At 40.3% G+C, this 20794-nt stretch overlaps 1 protein-coding gene across 3 annotated transcripts in view; it reads left to right on the plus strand.

Annotated features, from left to right (window-relative positions):
• The first annotated feature begins 6403 nt into the window (after window positions 1–6403).
• Window positions 6404–20794, plus strand: part of LEPR (leptin receptor) — a 57778-nt gene continuing 43387 nt past the window's right edge. For 2 of the 3 annotated variants that reach the window (XM_072419410.1, XM_072419411.1), the window contains exons 1-2: window positions 6405–6655; window positions 20263–20321. Coding sequence is in view for 2 of the 3 variants with exons in the window: in XM_072419411.1 (XP_072275512.1) it covers window positions 20282–20321 (40 nt within the window). In the remaining variant the exon portion in view is untranslated. Of the gene's footprint in view, window positions 6656–20262; window positions 20322–20794 lie in introns of all 3 variants that reach the window. The other variant, XM_072419409.1, reaches the window with a different exon arrangement.

Here is a 20794-nt window from a genome sequence, read left to right on the forward strand (position 1 = left end):
TCATTACAAAGCACAAGGGGGCGCTCTTTGCGCCTGGAGGAAAAGAAGTTTAAGCTCTGGATAAGGAAGGGATTCTTCACTGTAAGGTCTGTGAAAATGTGGAATCGGCTCCCTCAGGAAGTAGTTTCAGCAAATTATATAGATTGGTTTAAGAAAAAGCTGGATGATTTCTAGAAGCACAGAATATAACTGGGGATTAAGGATTTAAAGTAAAGATAACAGAGACTGCTGATCCAGGGAACATCTGATTGCCTCATGGAATCAGGAAGGAATTTATTTCCCCTGTTGAAGCAAATTGTACCAGGGTTTTTTTTTGCCTTCCTCTAGATCAACTAACTTAAATCTGGGATATGTTTTTTTCCTAGTGATTGAATTTGATGGATTCATGTCTTTTTAAAACTTTACTTTCTATGTAACTTGACCCTGATAATAACCCAATAAAAATTAGGTGACAATATATAATATATAATAATGTCAAAATTCTGTTCCCATTACATGAACTTTGTTTGAATTAGAATGCAGAACACTTCATTTTAATTCCAATGTTAGACCATTTTGCCATTGGAAACCATTGATCCCCACATATGGACATGTTAGCAATCAAAGTTATAAATTGCACATAGGTTTCAATTTTAATTTTTTATAGAAGACATTAATGTGTATTTTCCCCCCTGTGACTGTAATATCGACTTTCGGGAATGGTTAAATTGTAATTCCGAAAAACATCACAGACACGTATCCGGTTATGGGTAACTGTGGCACGCTTTTTGAAGTTTTATTATTTGTCAGGAAATCGGTGTGTGTTTATCCTTTTTTTTTTGGTAACAAGAACATAAAAACAAAACAATCCGTACAATAGTTACAATACATGGGGCAGAACATCAGGCTCCCGTAATGGGTGTAGGTGGGATTGTAGTATAGGAAGACCTCCTGCAGGAACATGAAGCATTGTTCTCCTAGAAAACACTCATGATGGAATCTGCAATCATTTCTTAAGTGCTCTACTTATCTCTACTTCTAATTAAAACCAGAACTCTTTTCTTGAGAAATGTTTGTGATTGCATTTTCCCATTGGGATGGTAGTGTTTTTAACAGACCGAGGGTACATTTAATTGTGGAGTGGCTTATTGTTTAATCTGAAATAAACCCAAAACTGAAAGGGGTTAAATTCTTAAAGCAATCCTATTAATTAGTGAAAAATATGTGTTCCCTTTGAAACTTTACAGATTGAAAACCCAAATGTGCCTTCCTTAACTCATGCCTGGTTAGAAATGTAGGGGTCACTTTTTCACCACTTATTTCCTGGGAAATACAACCCTCACCCACCTACTGTATGTAAGCCCATGGTTCCCATTGTAATACAGAAATGCTGGCAAATATAGTCTGGCATCTACTGTTCTTTTTACTTTGTGTGTCACATGTTCACATTTAATTGACCCGCCTGCTGCTGAATTATAAAAACAATAAAAAAGGAAAGTGTTAATGTCAACCTGCTGCATTATCCTGCAAGAAAGGGATCAGTAGAGACAGGGAGAGAACACAAATGAGTAACAGCACTCACAGCTATCCCTAAGAAATAAAGTAATAAATAAATAAAAATGTACACAAATCGGATGATTTTCATCCAAGATGAACAGTTGTGTTTGTCTTGGGTGAAAATCTGAAATGAGTGCAGCACTCCCCTGAACGACCAATTTGGAACAAACACTGTTCACTCGAGAAGAGCACACACTGACCCCCCCTGTCTTCTCCATTGAACAGAATAGCAATGTGTGTACAGGAGCAATTTACTGATACTCATCGGATGTAACAATATACTGATATAACAATGTAAAAGTGGAGATTCAGATAAGCCCAGATTCACTATAAAGACCAACTACAGCTTGGGCAACAAATACATTTATTATAGCCAAATATTAAAGCAGCACTCTCTGGCTCGGTCCCTTTAAGGCTCACCTGGTATACTCTTCTCTGACACCCAGCATCATTTAATCTGTATTCTGTAAGCCCAGGATGTCATAACTCCCTGCCCTGGGAGCATGGGAGAATGCAGATCCTAGCCTGGAAAGAAAAGAAGGAGAAGAGGAAGGAGAAGGAGACAAGGAAAAGGAGAAGAAAAAGAAGAGAAGAGAAGAGAAGGAGAAGAAAAATAATAGGAAGGAGAAAATTAGGAAGAAGAAGGAAAAGAGGTAGGCGAATAATAGGAAGAAGGAAGAAAAAAAGGAGAAGAAGAAGAGAAAAGAATGAGAAGAAACATGAGAAGGAGAAAAAGGAGAAGAAAAGGGAAAATAAGTAGGAGAAGAAGAAGAAGGAGACATGGAAAAGGAGAAGAAAAAGAGAAGAGAAATAATAGGAAGGAGAAAATTAAGAAGAAGGAGAATAATAATAAAAAAAGAGAAAAAGGAGAAGAATGAGAAGGAAAAAATTAGGAGGGAGAAGATTAAGAAGAAGAAGGAGAATAAGAAGAAGAAGGAGGAGGAGAATAATAATAATAATAATAGGAAAGGAGGGGAAAAAAGGAGAAGAATGAGAGAAGAAAAGGAGAAGTAGAAGGAGAGGAATGAGGAGAAGAAGAGAAGATTATGAAGAAAAAGGAGGAGAAGAAGAATAAGAAGAATGAGAATAATTAGAAGAATGGGAATAAGAAGAAGGTGAAAAATGAGGAGAAGAAAGAGAAGAAGGGGAAGAAGAAGGTGAAGATGCAGGAGGAGAAGCAGGAAAAGAAGGGAAAAAATTAGGAGGGAGAAGATTAAGAAGAAGAAGGAGAATAAGAAGAAGAAGGAGGAGGAGAATAATAATAATAGGAAAGGAGGGGAAAAAAGGAGAAGAATGAGAGAAGAAAAGGAGAAGTAGAAGGAGAGGAATGAGGAGAAGAAGAGAAGATTATGAAGAAAAAGGAGGAGAAGAAGAATAAGAAGAATGAGAATAAATAGAAGAATGGGAATAAGAAGAAGGTGAAAAATGAGGAGAAGAAAGAGAAGAAGGGGAAGAAGAAGGTGAAGATGCAGGAGGAGAAGCAGGAAAAGAAGGAGAAGAGCCTGTTATGTCACAGGAACACCTAAAATAAAGGGCTGTGCAAAAAATAATTTTGAGGTGTGGTGAAGGTCCAAGAGAAGAAAGGGGGGAGATGGACAGAGACTGGCAAACTTGGAGTTAGGGTTTGAATGGTTTTATTATTCACCCCATATCCTGAAAACCCAAACCTCTTTATGGGTATTGCCTGTCGCTTCTAACAATTTCTTTGCAATTAATAAACTGCACATTTTCATTTCATGAGATGAAAACATCTCTGTCTCTGAATGATCTCTGATAATTAGCCAGCAAAATCGTTTTTTTATTGATAGACATATATTAGGGATGTACTGACATGTAGCAAAGAAGGAGGCAAAGGAATAAATGACAAGGTAAGCCATTGTGTACACATCTGTCTGGTCACAATGGCTTCTAATAAATTGTCCATTGATGAGGGAGAATACAAAGGGGAATTTAGTGCATTTAATTCCTTTCTGCTCCAGCATCTTTAATTAATAGCTATTGATTGCATAATACTGCAGCCTGGAAGCTTTCAGTGGCTTAGTGACGGCTGTGTTCAGCTTCATAATTCTGTTCCTTATGAGGGCACATGGGGGCCTATTATTTCCTGGAGGGTATTGGGTTTTAATGGAAATCAAAATAACATGTTTTTATGATATGGTTGGGAAATTTTAGAGAAAGTATTATAAATCTAAAAGTACAAAGGAAGATATTACAATAGGGGTCAGCGGTACTGAAGATGAAGGTACACCACTTCCAAATATCGGTTCCAAGCAATTGCCCTTTCAATGGCCGGCAATCTATTAGTTAGAAAGGCATAGGACTTTTTATTAAGGGATATGATGGGGGAGCCTTGGTGCATAAAACCGTCCAATGGATGCTCACCTCAGCTCATTGGCTCTTGGGGTGCTCCTAGGAAAGGAGGGGGTAGATGTAGGCACCTTAATGTCCTTGGTTTCAGTCTATAAAAGCTAAATAGATGGAATGTTACCTGCAAAAAGATTGGATCTTTGTCCATCGAATTCTAATCAATATACAAAACTCTGGCACGCAGATCAGACAGATCAAGTAAACTGATGTAAGAAATGTATAGTAGAGGGCCCATTCACACTACAAAGCCTTTGTTTCATTTAAGATACATACAACAATTAAAAAGAGTACAACTAAATCAAATTAGTGAAATGGACCTGGTTCCTTAAAGTGGAGAAGATAAACTATCATGGATAAAGCTGGGTGATCCAGCAAACCTGGCATGGATCTGGTTCAGGACTGGAAATATTTGCCAACTAATAGCAAGTGAATTTTAAGATATCCAATCCAGGCTTGCTGGATTACCCAGGTTCTCCCATGATAGTACTTTTTTAAAAACAATCTTGGGTAGTCTACAATAAATCTTGAGAAAAAAAATGTGTGTTACATTAACAAAGTATTGTGTTGTCATTATTTGAACACAGTTTAAGGTATAGCTACACATGTGGAAGTATAGTTCTTCATTCAAACATTGGAATCCGATAGGATATCATCTGTTGATTCTGCAAAAAACTCACCTGCCTGTTTGCAATCTAGTTTTCCAAAATCACTGAGCTGTGCATGTTGCCAAGGCAAGAAGAACAGCTGGAAGTTGATTTGTACTTCGATGAATCACATGACTGATACTTTCATTAAATTGTTATCTAATAAACAGTTCAGTGCTTTAATTCCATTGATTATAGGAAGCCTGGATGTAGGGTTAGCATACACCTGGGGATTATGGGGAGTCACATGACCCCATTCAAGCAGCCAGGGGTAAGGTCAGATCCCTGCTTAGTTACCCAGGAATGGGGGGGAGGGGGGTAGCAAGGGGGGGGCACAAAGTCACACGCACATCATGTTCCTGCACATAGCACATTCCTGTGTGTTGGCTAGGGTTTCATGCTGCCTGGAGGGAAGGTGAATATATATATGGGAGGGGGTCACCTGAAGGTGTAGGGGTCACCTAAAGATGGGGGGGGGGTTACCTGTTGCATCACCTGTACACTGGTACATTTTTAGAATATATAATATTTTCCTCATAACTAAATGTGTTTATTTTACCTAACCAGCCTATAAATATGATGCACGCACCTTAAAGTGGACCTGTCATCAGATATATTTTGTCATTCCAAGCGCATGCACTATAAGAGATTGCAATGACAATGCCAGAAGGACGCAGCCATCTGTGTTTGGGCATCACCAGAGATCACCATCTGCTTCTTCACAAAGATGCCCGCTCAGCGATGCCACAATCATGTATTTCAATCATGTGCGTGTCCAGTTCCTGACTTGCTGCAGTGGCTATGATTCACTAAAGTTCAAGCTGTTCACATAGAGATCCATCTATAAACCAGTGAATCTGACATTCTTTGGAACATTCCTTGGTGGTAAATCTTCCAGATCCATATGTTTCAATAGGAAGTGGATGTTTCAGTGAATGTCAGTTTCACTGCTTTATAAATAAACCCCATAGTGATTTATCACTCTGCCAGGGCATTTCCGCTTAGCTTAGTGAATGTGGTAAATTCACTGTGCAAAATACCCAATCATGGCTTCGCTTTTAAAAAAAAAATCTATAACTGATTGGCTGGTTAAAGCCAGCAAAGCTTTAGCTCTTTCCCTAAGCTAAGTGAACACACAGGGCAAGGGCAGGTTTAGATCTGCTTAGGGTCCGCTTCCTGTGGCTGGCACTACTCGGTCACTGGCACATTGGTGCTGATTCTTAAAGAACCAACATGTGACAGCTGCCCCTATTCATTCCTTGCCCCTATTCATTCCTTATGGAGCTGCTGTAGGGAGGAAGAGGGGACTGCAGCTCCCTGGCATGAGGATGGGGCAAAAATGCTGCACCCCCTGTCTGAACATTAAAGCAATGTTTCAGTCTGATCACTGGAGGAGACTGAAGAAATGCTTCCTCTTGCCTGCAGCAGACTGATGACATTATCTCAGCCTTGGCACAGTCGCTAACTAAAGCTCAAGGGCAGCTTTACTGGTACAACTTACTTTAAACTAAGATCCTGTTGCTGCATAATATTATTTTTATTATACAGTATTTATATAGCACCAACATATAACGCAGCGCTGTACATTAAATAGGGGTTGCAAATGCCAGACAGATACAAACAATGACACAGGAGGAGAACCCAAGAGCTTACAATCTAAGAGACGGGGGAAGTAGCAGATTTGTAAAGTTACAGAAAGATTATTTTATTAGCATGAAGCCGGTCACAGAAATTAACATCGTCCCCGAAGTTGTGAGTACGACACGCACGATAGCGCCAGATCGGAACGCTACACGCTGCGTACAATTATCCCGGTCAGATGAATGTTCTCTACGCCCCCGGGGTGGTGAATGATCCGGGTACATTGAGATCTCCCCAGTGCCCCCAATTCCATCGTCCGTTGCTTTGCAGCAATCAGAGCTGTGATTCAGCTGTGCAGCCTCTTATGTCAGACTATATCACCCTCCCCTGTGTGGGAGCTGGCAATGGATGTGAGGGGTGTGACATACACACAACACACAACACACACATCAGGATCTGCAGCTGCACAGACTCACCAAACACTCAACAACTACACTACAGGATCAGCCTGGGCTGCTGGCAGAAAGGTAAGTGCCCCATCTACCCATCACTGCATCCTTTGCCCCCTTGGCACCATGTGTTGGGTGATCTTTCATTGGGGCATCCTAATTAAAAGAAATAAAACTATTTAAAAAAGAAAAAGCTAAAATGTACATTTCCTGCACAGCTGTCAGTAAATTAATTCATTGATTCTTTAAAATTGCAGATGATATCCAGGGGTGGTGTGTGGGGGATAATTATTTCTACCCCTGGTATATGGCACATTTTATTTTTATTGTATTTATTTTTGGGATATTTATTGACCAATAGCTGTGCACAGATTTGTACAATGTATCGTATTCATCAGGCTCTATTTATAAAACAGAGAATCAGACATTCCCTCAAACATTCCCTGGTGGGAATTAATTACTGCCATTGAAACACATTGACCTGGAAGAAGGGAATGTCTGATTCACTGTTTTAGAAATAAAGAATAAACAATGTTGGAAAATGTTGCTTTGTGTTCTATGAATGGCTTAAAAGAATACAAATGTAACAGTTTGTCAGAGTCTGATAGCGCCAACCTATACAGGAGCGCATGCACTATTCATATCACTCCCTGTTTCCATAGGACACAATGTCAGTGCCAAAGCTGGTTAGCTGGAAGATAATTAATTGCTATTTTGGGTGCTTTAATATAGCACCAACTTAGACCAGAGCACATAGGTCATTAGTCTTTGTTCCCTAAGGAGTGGATGGCTGTAACAAAGCCACCCCCTTCAGGGGCAATTTAGGTGGAAGATAATTAAATTACCATTATGGATGGTTTACTATAGCACCAACCTATACCAGAGTGCACAGATTATTTGCTTCAGTGTCTAAAGGAGCTAATGACCGGATCAATACCATTCACCCTCTAAGGGGCATTTAAGATACTGAATATACAATTACAGTATTGAGAAAAAACATACTCATGGCTCTTGCTGGTAACTGAAACCAGGACCTCAGCTCTACAAGGAGCACTAACAGCTAATATGCCCCAATCATTTAGTATGAGGATCCTCAGTCGTACGGCCAAAATAAATATCCTTATCCTTGTATTGGAGTTATGTTTCTGTGCTGATAACTGTCCCCTGTTGTCAGCTATGGCAGGCTGATCAAAGGCTTCCGGTGGCTTTTAGGAAGTTGGCAGCATGCAGGGAAATGCTTCCTACCAGGATAAGAATGTGCTCAGTGTATCTTCAGCATTGTGGCTCAGTGGTGGATAATTCTGTCCTATAGCACTGGGATCTGCATGGAGTTTGTATGTTCTTATATTTGTGGGGGCTTCCTCACATATCACACAAAGCATGCTGGCTGGTTGAGTGGCTTCCCATAAACTGACCTTAGACATAGGACTGTTAGATTGTGAGCTTCTCTAATAGACTGTGACATGACTATGGACTGTAAGGCGCTACTGTATATGTTGCCGCTATATAAATGCATAATAATAATAATAATAATAATAATAACATCCTATTCTGATGAAATGAATTGGACTTGGAATGCTGAATGTAGAATTGGATGGCTGCAGCTCAGAAGAGTTCTGGCGGTTTGGCATGAGGTCCCAGCACCCCAGAACCTCCCAATACTCTCCCCAAATTTCCTTCTTTTTGTACCTATAGGGTGAATGGACTTAGATCAATGCAATAAATAGATTATTATTATTATTATTACTAATAGAAATACTACTAATAAACAGTATTTATATAGCACTAACATATTATGCAGCGCATATTAAACTATCTAATCACTGCAAGAGACTAAAGAAATGCTTCCTCCTGCCTGCAGCAGACTGATGACATCATCCCAGCCTAGGAACCAATTGGAGCTTAAGGATGGCTTTACCCGTACAACTTAACATCCTGTTGCTCTATAATATTACATAATTTTATTTTTATTATTTATATAGCGCCAACATATTACGCCGCGCTGTACAATAAATAATGGTTGAAAATGACACAGATACAGACAGTGACACAGGAGGAGGTGAGGACCCTGGCCAAAGGAGCTTACAGTCTAAGTAGTGGGATGGGGGATAAATATTCACATACTGCTGATAAATGTTGGTGAGCCTTGCTGATGGTACCTACCTCTGCAATCACAGTTTCTCTTTTATTATATATTTATTTAAAGAATATAGCACAATGGGTTACTTATGTCAGCCCTCATCTTCACCTGTATTATATTCACCTGTATTATATTCACCTGTATTGTATTGTATCCTAATGCATGTCAGCCCTCATCTTCACCTGTATTATATCCACCTGTAATATATTCACCTGTATTATATTCACCTGTATTATATTGTATCCTAATGCATGTCAGCCCTCATCTTCACCTGTATTATATTCACCTGTATTATATTGTATCCTAATGCATGTCAGCCCTCATCTTCACCTGTATTATATTCACCTGTATTATATTGTATCCTAATGCATGTCAGCCCTCATCTTCACCTGTATTATATTCACCTGTATTATATTCACCTGTATTATATTGTATCTTAATGCAACTTAATGCATTTTGTAAAAATATCGTGTGCAGTTTACTATTCCTTGGATGCATTGGCTGCATTAGTTTTCATAATTCAGGCTAAGAACATTTTCAGCAAGTACAGAAAATGCCAGTTGATCTTTCAGGAAATGTTGTGTCCTTTTTATTTTTCCTGTGAGCTGACCTGACAGCACAAACAATATATCAACATCCTGTATACTACTAACTCCCCTGTCCCCCCAATAAAGGTAATAAAGGTAATAAAAAAAAATGCCACCAGGTGGGTCCTTGATAGTAGAAGAGCCCAGGTGATGGGCAATAAATATCTGCCTGATAGCAATTTTTTACTGATGTTCACCTTTTTTTGATCTATTGCGGGTGCCGCCATATTCCTCCGCTTGGGTTTTGGATCTTCACCTGTCTTGGCTTGTTCAGCTCAGTGTATTTAGAAGAAGATTGCAATCATTCAGGGTATTATGTGTTAGTAAAATCCTACCGGCTTTCAATTTAGGAATGCAGATTTTTTGTTCCGCTTTAAAAATAAAGAAAGAACCTGATGACAACCATGGCTGCCTCCATAGATGCACTGGAGGTCTGAGTGTGGCCATGGACAACAGACGTTTTCTTTGCAGGCTCACCGGGTGCAAATAAAGGAAACAAAGAGGAAATTAAAGCAGCCACCATATCCGAGGACTGCTAAGCTGCATTATATTGCTGCTTATAATTTTTGGGTATTAACCCCATAAAAGAACCAGCTGTTGATCCATTTTCATTGCACCATAGCGCCCCCATCGTGTTGCTGGCCATCGAGGAGTTAATAACAAAAGTGATCAGCGCTGAGTTTAATGGCGCAGCACCGGCTGGCTATCCATCCGGTACACATGCGGAGCTGTTTTAAACGAGCGGCATGGATTGGATTACACGGATTCTGTGAATTGCACAGAACATCTTTTTATTTTCCAGCCCGTGATCAGCCAGATGACAACAAATACTTCTGATTCTTAGAAGGCGTCCAGGGATCTCAGGCTGCGGTGATGGCATCATTGCATCATTGGGGAGATAAAGGGCTGCAACATCATCATCACCCAATTCTGAAATAAAAAACTGAGGATCAAAGCTTTTATATGTGTACATGGAAATTTAATAGGCCGTGGTATCTAGGTCAGTGCATGCAGGCCGGCCAATAATGAAGGTTGAGATCCCAGGTCTGCACATCTGCAGTTCCCAAATATAAGAGATTCCCACCATCCCTGTGCTAAAATACTGGGTCTGTTCTGCTCCTTATAAGAGACTCCCACCATCCCTGCACCCAGTTCCTTAGTCTGCGCCTACCATTCCTTACATGTACAGGTACATGTGAGTCAAAACTCAACATTTAGGATGCCGAGAGGGAACGCGGTGCACCAACCCTCCCATTTTCCCCATATGGCTAATCTGGTGTTCCTGTAACCTACCTTTGGTGATGCTGGAACCAGTCTGCTGTTGATAGTAGAACAGCAGCATGGTGGCTCAGTAGTTGGCACTCCGGCCTTTGCCACGCTAGGTCCTGGGTTTGATTCCCAGCCAGGACATTATCTGCATGGAGTTTGCAGGTTCTCCCCGTGTCTGCGTGGGTTAACTCTGGGTACTCTGGTTTTCTCCCACATCCCAAAAACATGCAGTTAGGTAATTGGCTTCCCCCTAAAAATCGACCTTAGACTGTAATATTGTCATATGACTATGGTAGGGACATTAGATTGTGAGCTCCTTTGAGGGACAGCTAGTGACATGACTATGGACTTTGTACAGCGCTGCGTAATATGATGGCGCTATATAAATACTGTGTTATAGTAATAATAATATTACTGAAAGATATCTAGTAATGATGTATGAACATCTCTGCTGGTGATTGTGGAAGATATCTGTTGGTGATCTTGGATTCTATCTGCTTGTGATGCTGGAACACTGGTTCCATGGTATTGGTGATCCTGAAACATATGTACAAGTGTTGCTGAAACACACCAAGCGGTGATCCTGAAACAACTTTGCTGGTAATCCCGGAACCCATCTATTGGTGATGCTGGAACACCTTTACTAGTGATCCTGGAACACCATTGGTGGAAGAAATCTGCTGGTGATCCTGGATCCTATCTGCTGGAGATGCTGGAAAATATTTACCCTGAAACATATGTGCGAGTGGTGCTGGAACACATCCTGAACACCTTAGCTCAGGGGCGTCAAACTCTGGCCCGCGGGCCAAATCTGGCCCTCAAGGTTCGTTTTTTTGGCCCCCCAAATTCTAAAAGAATTCTAGAAATGAACTACATCTGGTCCGCCCACGTTACCACCTCACATCATCATTTTCAATTCATGCAATATATAGACATTATTCCTATACACCAATCATGTGACACAAAGCCTAGGCAATGATCACATGGTGCCTGACTGCCAGGGGCATTGTGTTTGTTTCAGTCCATTAGAGACTGCATAGTGTAATATTTATTGTCAGACAAACTTGTGATGTGAGAGGATGAACAACACACAGCCTGCATAGATAGATAGAAATTAGTCTTTTCAACCCTAAAGTCTGTGTAGAGGGGTTTGTTTTTGTTAGTTATGGATGAAGTAGTAAACTTCCTCAATTTTTTCAATAAATTTCAAGTTTGGCCCCTGACTTGATCTAAGTTTTTAAAATTGGCCCCATGTGTATTTGAGTTTGACGACCCTGCCTTAGCTGGTAATCCCGGAACCCATTTATTAGTGATCCTGGATCCTCTCTCCTGGGGATGCTGGAAATTATCTTCTGGTGACCCTGAAACATATTTGCTAGTGTTGCTGGTAAACATCAAGTAGTGATCATAAATCACCTCTCATAGTGATCCTGGAACACACCTGCTGATAATGCTCTCACAGAATGCCTGCTTATTGACAACTATTCTATATATTACCAGCACCAAAGCCAGCACAGCTCTTGGCATGTCATTCTTTCGATTGCAAAGCAAATGTTGAGAATGGAGAGCTATAAACTGATCAAAGTCTTATTTTCAAGGAAATTGATTGTAATGAATATTTGATGGAGGTTTGGAAGTGGGGGGGGGGGGGGGGGGTATTCAGTGCTCCTTGTGCAGCTCCCCGTTCCTCACCTGACCCCCTCTCCACTCTCCTGTCTCTTCTTCTCTCACCACGATCAGACAGATATCAAGGTGAAAATTACTTACATCTAGCAGCCATGAATGAAACAATCTGTGACTCTTTTCATTTACCTTGAATATGACTCCTATGAAGCCAGTGGGGAGATTTGTGAATAAAACCCAATCACAGATATCCGGATGAAATCCACAGGGAAACTTTCATCATTTTTATGTAACAACAAATCCGAGGCTGAAATGACTGAGATCTGGAAATGGTTTTGTTTTTCTTGCAGGTCTGCATGCTTCAGAACATTGTATCAATGGCCTGGAACAAGCATGCAGACTAAGCACTGCACGATGCATGAGCGAGCGCTGTACATACAATACCGTTCTGCTCTATGGAGAGGAGAGGGGGAGAACAACAGAGCGGCACCCCGCTGTGCTCTCTCCCCCTTCCCTTGCATTAGAATCGTTCATCGTCCATGGATCTGCCAGGACGGTTGTTCGGACAATGGAGGACGGGCGCAGTACACACGCCAGATTCTCGTCCGATATCGTCCCTGAGCCAATTATTGGACGAGAAGCATTGGATGTGTGTATGTAGTTTTAGGGTTCATTCACAGCAACTTTGCAGGGCAGCAATGAAATATCACTTTACCTTATGTGCTATGACAGTGTTTGGCCACCAGGGTCCCTCTTAAGGGGGTTCAATGAGCAATTTGTACCTTTCAGGTCACACTAAGTGACCCCAATGATCTTTTTGGCTATCTGTAGGGGTGACATTTTCCCAATGGCCACCAATGTAAGAGGAATTCTTCCCACTGACCACCACGCTAATATGCTGTGAGCTGTGGATATAAAAATTATGGAAGGGATTCCCTGAAAGTTATTTCAAGGGTTCACCCAAGTGAAAAAAGTTGAGTAACTCTGTCTTATGGTTTCAATTTGCACCAATGCACTGCGTGTGTCTTTGCCGGCACAGTTCTGTCACCTTGTGTCTTTGCCTATATTTAAACCCTAGGCTGGCACTTTCTTTGCCCAAAGTCTTTAAGATGCCGATGGCGCCATGTTGGTCACTGCCAAGTGAGTTATTTTATAGTAATAGATTGGTCAATTATTTACTGCAATAGACAGAAGGAATATTTTAGAAAAAAGCAAACTCAACATGTGAAAAACATCTTTGGACTGATTGGTCTTTAGTGAGTGCCCAGACTTCTTATCAATGATGTGCCTCTCTCTTTCATAAACCTGGCAGGTTTGATGTTCTTGGCATGGGCAATTTTAGTTTAGGGCAAAGTGGGCAAATACCCGAGGCTCCAACCTACTCTTAGGCCCAGGTTAACTGAATGGTGGGTGTGCAGAGACCTGGAAAGCTGTGGATTTGGGGCACCGACTTCAAATTTGCATTGATCTAAATTATGGCTGGTTTTAGGGTCGGGCATCCCACAGATCACGCTTCTTTTGCAAAATCTTCCTCCTTCTTTCACAAACTTGGCAGCGTGGATCCTCTTGGCAGGGCTCGTTTTAGGGACAAACTGGGACCCCACTTTCTCCAAGGCCCCATCTGACAAAATAGTGGGTGTGCAGGGACCTGAAACGGTGAATTTGGGGCACCAACTTCAAGTTTGCCCAGGTCTATGCCACCCCACTTGCTGATGGCACTTTTTACCATTTGAGTGTGTCTGGGCAAAGCTTGGCAACCGAGATCACAACCATTGCTAGGAGGGAGAACCCATGCTGTTCAATATACATCCCACAGATCAGTATTTGTCAAGAAAAGTACAGAAAAACACAAAACTGGTGCCGGATTCACTATTATGAATGCTTTCTACTTTTTTTAACCAGATGTCCTCTTGCAGCACTGGCTGAGTGAATAAAAATCAAATCAGCCCTTTAAAAGGTGAACAAATGTTGATTAAACCACCATTACCCCCCCAACACACACATTTCCTTCTGTTTCTGTAAAACATTAATTGATATGGAAAATTCAGTATTTGTTCTGGTTCATCGTGACCAAGCTTTTAGGGGAACCTACGACTTCTTTCACCCTCCAACGAGTGCCTAATTGCTTCCCCGGCAGTGCAGCTCAGCGTGATATCGTTAGGACCATTTTATAACAATTACCCCTCCCTGATATTTTTACCTGTTTAATGTTTAGACCTCGGCTCCCTGCCCTCCCGTGTAAATATTACAACCCATTAGTGTCAAATTATTACCTTGCTGCAAAGCCGGGACTGGTTACTGCGTTATGGGAAAAGCAGCCAACTTACAAGAATTAGAAAAGTGGAAAATTGTTTGCATAATGCTGGCAACAAACATGTTCCAATTTATTTATTTTTTTTACAAGTTTTAGTATAATATAGTAAAAAACATCCTAAATCTCAGTAACATGTCCCAAATATACTAATAGCATTCCAAAAAAACAAACATTGGGACTTTTCAGGTACAAATAACAACAAATAGGTAAAACAATATACATATATTAATATTCAATCCATATTCTCATACAGTTAAATCCATATCGGCACTCGTGCAATGGCATTACTCGATGAATGATGTGTCTCTCTACGCGTTTCGCATAACAACTGATTTCCAGAACGCTGTTTCTTACACTGAGGGTCATTAGATCTTCAGTGAAGCTGAGTAACCCAGCAAACCTGGAATGGATCTGGTCCATGATTCAAACTTTTGCTAGCAAATAGCAAATTTTTTTGAAGAAATCCAGTTTTAGGTTTGCTGGATCACCCAGCTTTACTGATGAAAGTGTATCCCATCCAGCCTTGGAGAGCTTTAATAAATCAGGCCCAATGTCTCTTCTGCGATAAAACAAACTCACCTGCCTGTTAGTAATCTTTTGTAGAATGTAAATGTAAAAATTGTGTAAATTTTGGCATACCTGGGTGCCGGGAATAAATAAATGCCCATTCACAGACAGGCTGCTCAGTCAAGATGGCCAAAAACCTTAAAATACCAGGTTATCAAGTTGGCACTAGCAAAGGAACAAGGAAAAGTAAGTTTAGTTCCACTTTAATTTTCCATGAGAAAAAAATTTCTTTTTTAAACTAAAATAAACCACCTTGGGGTGCTGCCAGGTGTAAACCAATCCAATCAAATGAAGGAAAAAGAAATCAGTTCCACAGCCCAATATGCACAGCCGGCATTCACTGTCACTGGGACTGTTCATAAAATTGTCCAGCAATGCCACATACAACTTTACAACTTACCCCATGCATGGCATTTAAATAATAGGGATATTCTTTCATGCTGTTCTTAAAGCCACATGTATCAAACTTCTCCCAGTTTAATGTTATTTAAAAAATATTGCATTTATACATTTTTTTGTGAGGCAGTGATAGCTTCTCATGCCTATTGGCCTTTAAATTGCCATATTTTCTACTATTTCCCTATAGATTTCAATTGGATTGACCTTTTGTTGAATAAGAAACAATATGCACTGAATCCTTCACAGATTCACCTATCACTGAAAAACAGCAATACTTTGTATAATAGATGGTGGGTAGATCAGGGTACCCAAAGATATATGTATATATATATATATATATATATATATATATATACATACTTATTGAAAATAAATATAACTGGTAAAACAGCAATGCTTTGTATAATAGATGGGGATCAGGGTACCCAAAGATATATATATATATATATATATATAACATATATTGAAAAAAAAAACAAATAAAAATATATTTAAAATAAATATGCATTTAAAATAAATATAAAATAAGATCATCCAAGCTGTACATCTTGCACAATGCTGAGTACCCCAGACGCATGTCCTTAGTTTATTATTACATGAAAGTGTTAATCCTTAGTAGACAAGTTCCACAAGTTATGTTGCATTGATGGCAGGAGCGGGTAAGGAACATTCTGTCTCTGACAGTAATGACAATGATTGTATCGGTAACTGTTTACAAGGCTCGGCATTAATCTGCTTTTTTTTTTTATATACCGCCAATTAGAGCTCAAAACATTAAATTATTCTTCCGTTTGAAAAAGCTTTATAATAACAGAGCACCGGAGGGGACAAGATAAATCCAACTTGGGGGTTATGGTTCAGCGGTTTTTAGAAAATTGAACAGGAGAATTGAAAAAAAATATTCTTACAGGAATGCAGTATTATTATTCTGCAAAATAAAAGATTTCCAGGTATACGCTGAAGTCTGAATTAGAGTCCAACAGGAACCTTTTATAATTATTATTATTCTGAGTTTAAAGTGGAACTGTCACTAAAATAAAAAATGACACATCTTCACTGTAGCAGATCTGTACACAGCTGGCTTCCATTCAGTCCCGGGCTGACCTGGGTTCTTCATCCATCCTGACACGGATGAATTGCTGGGTGCCGCCATCTTCTTCCTCTTACGTCACCTGACCTTGCACCTGATCAGGTGACCTATCATTCTGTAAATGTAAAAAAAAGAGAGTGGCGATCTCACTGCACATTCACCTTTTTTTTCATTGCTGATAAAAAGCCCCTTCTGTGCATGGCCCAAGATTCCTCCTGGGATACGTAACGTAGGCATTCCAGGAGTCTATGGGCTTCCCATTTACTGCCGCAGCAATAAAGACAGAAATCCCACTTCTTTTGGGGATTTTAAAGTTTTTTTATGTAATATAAAAAGTTTATTAACCCTTTTATATAAAGTAACAAATATGGTGATTGGCCTGCTTTAAATACTGTCCAGGTACATCACAATAAAAGGCGTTCATTGTGTTACAGCTTGTTTTTTTCCCAAAGTAGCACAGTAGAAAAACCTGTCCCTTGCTATAAAGCAGGAGCCTTGTGCTATTTGTGAAAGCAGTGATCTCTCTGCAGAGGTCCAATACACCTTCTATAGCTTTGCATATCATTGCATCAGGACGGCTGGTTCCAGCAGAGGTGGGAGATTCAGAAAAGAAAAAACTGCTGAGCTAATACTATGACACACAGCATCCAAAAAATACTTCATTGGTTGTCTGATTGTTACATATGTTACATATGTAATGTAACATTGTGCATTATAATCCTCCATTGAATAAATCAGTTTGTGATGTGAAATATCAGCAAATATAAACGTTCCACTCAGATCAGCTTCATCAGTCACATATAACAGATAATGAGCCCCTGCAGTGAATCATTATTCAGATGAATCATTATTCCCCGCAGATTATTCACCCCAGATAACAAATCTTCATCTGTCGCTCCTCCCCACTACAGCAACCACCAAAGTCACTATCGCCGTCCCAATATTTTGCCCTAAATGACTTTTCTAATATTACTCCGTGACCTGACATAAAAAGAGACAATTGTAAAGCAATTCCTGGAAGGATAACGGTGACCTGAGATATAGAAGAATCAGAACATCACTGACCCCCATCCATCCCCCCATGGGCTGTACGACTATTTGTGGTGTGCCTCCAATCATCTTAGTGTGAATAATGTTTCCTCTGTGTTGGGTTTTATTAAGAAGATTATTCTTGGGGGGTTTTGTGTTCATGGATTATTGTTACTGGGATTTCATTGTTTGTAAGAGATGAAGGGAAAAGGAATGAGTGGAATGTAAGTGAAATGTAATGGGCCTGATTTATTAAAGGAGAAGATTGTCATGGAAGAATCTGGGGGATCCAGCAAACCTGGTCAAGGACTACAAACATTTGCTAAAGATAAAATTTTAGGAAATTCATTCCAGGTTAACTGGATCCCTCAGGTTCTCCAGTCTTTGAGATTTTAAAAAAATCAGGCCTATTGTATCTTGTTCTCTGGGTGCTTCTCTATGCTTCTGTCAGTTTGTTTCTTCTGCCTTACACACGTGCAATTATTGTCAATGGAAAGGATATTTCACAATCCTTTCCATCGGCTAAGTACTACATGATGCATGAACAGCACCATTCTGCTCCATGCAGCGGGGAGGGGGAGAACCATGGTGCGGCACCCCGCTGCGTACTCTCCCCCTTCCCTTGCATTAGGATCGTTCGTCATCCATCATCCGTGGATTCGCCAGGACGGTCGTTCAGATGATGGACGACGGGTGCTGTACACACGCCAGATTCTCATCTGATACCGGCCCTGAGCCCATTATCGGGCAAGAACCATTGGGCGTGTGTACGTAGCTTTATCCTTCTCTTTTTCTGCCCTTCAATGGACCTGATTTATTAAAGCTTTCCAAGGCAATCATGAGAGAACACGGGGGATCCAGCAAATGTGGAATGGATTTGGTCCAGGCCTGAAAATATTTGCCAACTTTTTGAGAAGTCTATTTCAGGTTTGCTGGATCACCCAGAGGAGTTTTAATAGTAAAACTAAATAATAAATAATTTAATAATAAATCAGGCCCAATGTGCCAATTTGGTCTAAACAATCAACCTGCTGCTAATTAAACACAATAAGCCTGATTTGTTAAAGCTCTCCAAGACTGGAGAGGATACACTTTTATCAGTGAACCTGGGTGATCCGAAAATCTGAAATGGATCTGGTCCAGGATTGACAACATTTGCTAACAAATAGCAAATTCTTTTAAGAAATCCATTCCAAGTTTGCTGGGTAACCCAGGTTCACTGATTAAACTGTATCCTCCGCAGCCTTGGAGAGCTTTAATAAATCAGGCTCAATGTTAGAAATATAATACACGTGGAGGGAGAAAAAATATCTTCATGTATAGTTTTCATGTGTAGTCCATGCTGTGCTTCCTGGTGATACAGTACAGCCCGCTCTGTTCCATTGAGAGGGGAGGATGAGCAGGAGACTCCTTGCTGCGTCCTCCCTAATATTAAACCATAGATGTTGTTATTGACCCAGCATGGCAGATATCTAAATGGTGTCTTTAGGTATCTAAACTAACACTAGATTTACCACCAAAGATGGTGACAAATGATTGTCTCAGGTGATGAAAATCTAAAGCCTGTACAAGCCTTTAGCTTCATTATTATTATTATTATTAATAATAATAATGATATTAATAATAATAAACAGTATTTATATAGCACCAACATAATATGCAGCGCTGTACATTAAATAGGGGTAGCAAATGACAGACAGATACAGACAGTGACACAGGAGGAGGAGAGGACCCTGCCCCGAAGAGCTTACAATCTAAACATTCCAACTTTCCCTTATTTGTAACCTCTAATTAATCAAAATACCAACTGAAGGGGCGGTGTTGGAATTCTAGATGAGTTCATTAATTAATTTTCTTTGGAGTCCCTCCAATACCCAACGCTTTGTATGCCCGTCCTTCTTCCGGTCTCTAGGTTCTGTTATATGGGCAGTTGCTCCCGGCACCTTCTTGGCAGCATTCGGCACCCAAGTGGTGTCATATTGGAGGGGTGTTTCATGCCTAATTACCTTTTGTAAAGTCATTAATTTCTTAGACGGCACTGGGAGTGGTGCAGATCTTCCTGGCACATTGGTGAGCCCACTTTCCCATGCAAGGGGGTCACCATTTATAGATTAGTAACTGGAAAGGTTCCTGTGCTGTTTTGAGGTCTCCCAATCCCAATGTCTCCCTTTGCCCTGGTTTACAATCATCATTACAGCAGGAGATTCTTTGCAATATTGTTATTCTTTCCATAACCCCTCATTGCTGAAAACTCATTGCTCAGCACAGTAAATGTATCCAATGGTGCATTTTATAAACTTGAGACAATACCTATTTTCTGTATTTTATGTTTCCTGAAAGATTTTCTTAGTAATATTTATTCTCTCCCATTGCATACATATCACTGGTTAGGCACTGTACTTTTCCAATGAATACAAATGATGTGAATGTAGCATAGAAAGTCGCTTTTTGTGCGTTGTACATAACTCACCTGGATTACCATGCTAAGCAGTTTTGGTGGCGATGGACGGGGGCGCAGGGGTCACTCACAGCGCTGTTTATCTGCATCCCCTGACAGCAAATGGTATAATCAATATAACCCATACTCTGGATGAATGAATATTGATGTGCTGTGTGTGATGCAGGGAGCTTGCCTCATGCTAATTCTTTACTTATGTTTCTTTTCAGATTGTCACAATTTGGAGTCATGTTCCAGCGATGGGCCCTGGCTGTTGTGTTGCAATGGGGTGAGCCTGGTCATGGTCTTTTCTTTTTAAAAGTATCTCAACCCTAATATATTGCAGCTTACCGGTATTTAGATATTTTGGCTGTATTTGTTTTCTTTTTCCCTTTATAAACTAGTAATCCTGCTGATAAAACACTTCCTGTTCTTGTCTGACAACATTATTATTAATAAATAGCGCCAACATATTAAGTAGAGCTGTACATTAAATAGGGGTTGCAAGTGACAGACAGATACAGACAGTGACACAGGAGTAGGAAAGGACCCTGACCCGAAGAGCTTACAATCTAAGAGGTGGGGAAGAAGTACACAATAGGGGGAATATGGAATGGGTGGGAAGTAGTGAGGGTTAAGAGATAGAAGAAGACGGGTAGGTGAGGTTGAAGCGTTGGGTTTTGAGGGCTCTTTTAACTGAGCTTCCTCATCCTATTCAGCTTGCTCAAGTGGAATAGGATGTGGAAGACCATTCCAGAGAGT

Source organism: Pyxicephalus adspersus, chromosome 8 (genome assembly GCF_032062135.1).
Source record: "Pyxicephalus adspersus chromosome 8, UCB_Pads_2.0, whole genome shotgun sequence".
Taxonomy (NCBI): Eukaryota; Metazoa; Chordata; class Amphibia; order Anura; family Pyxicephalidae; genus Pyxicephalus; species Pyxicephalus adspersus.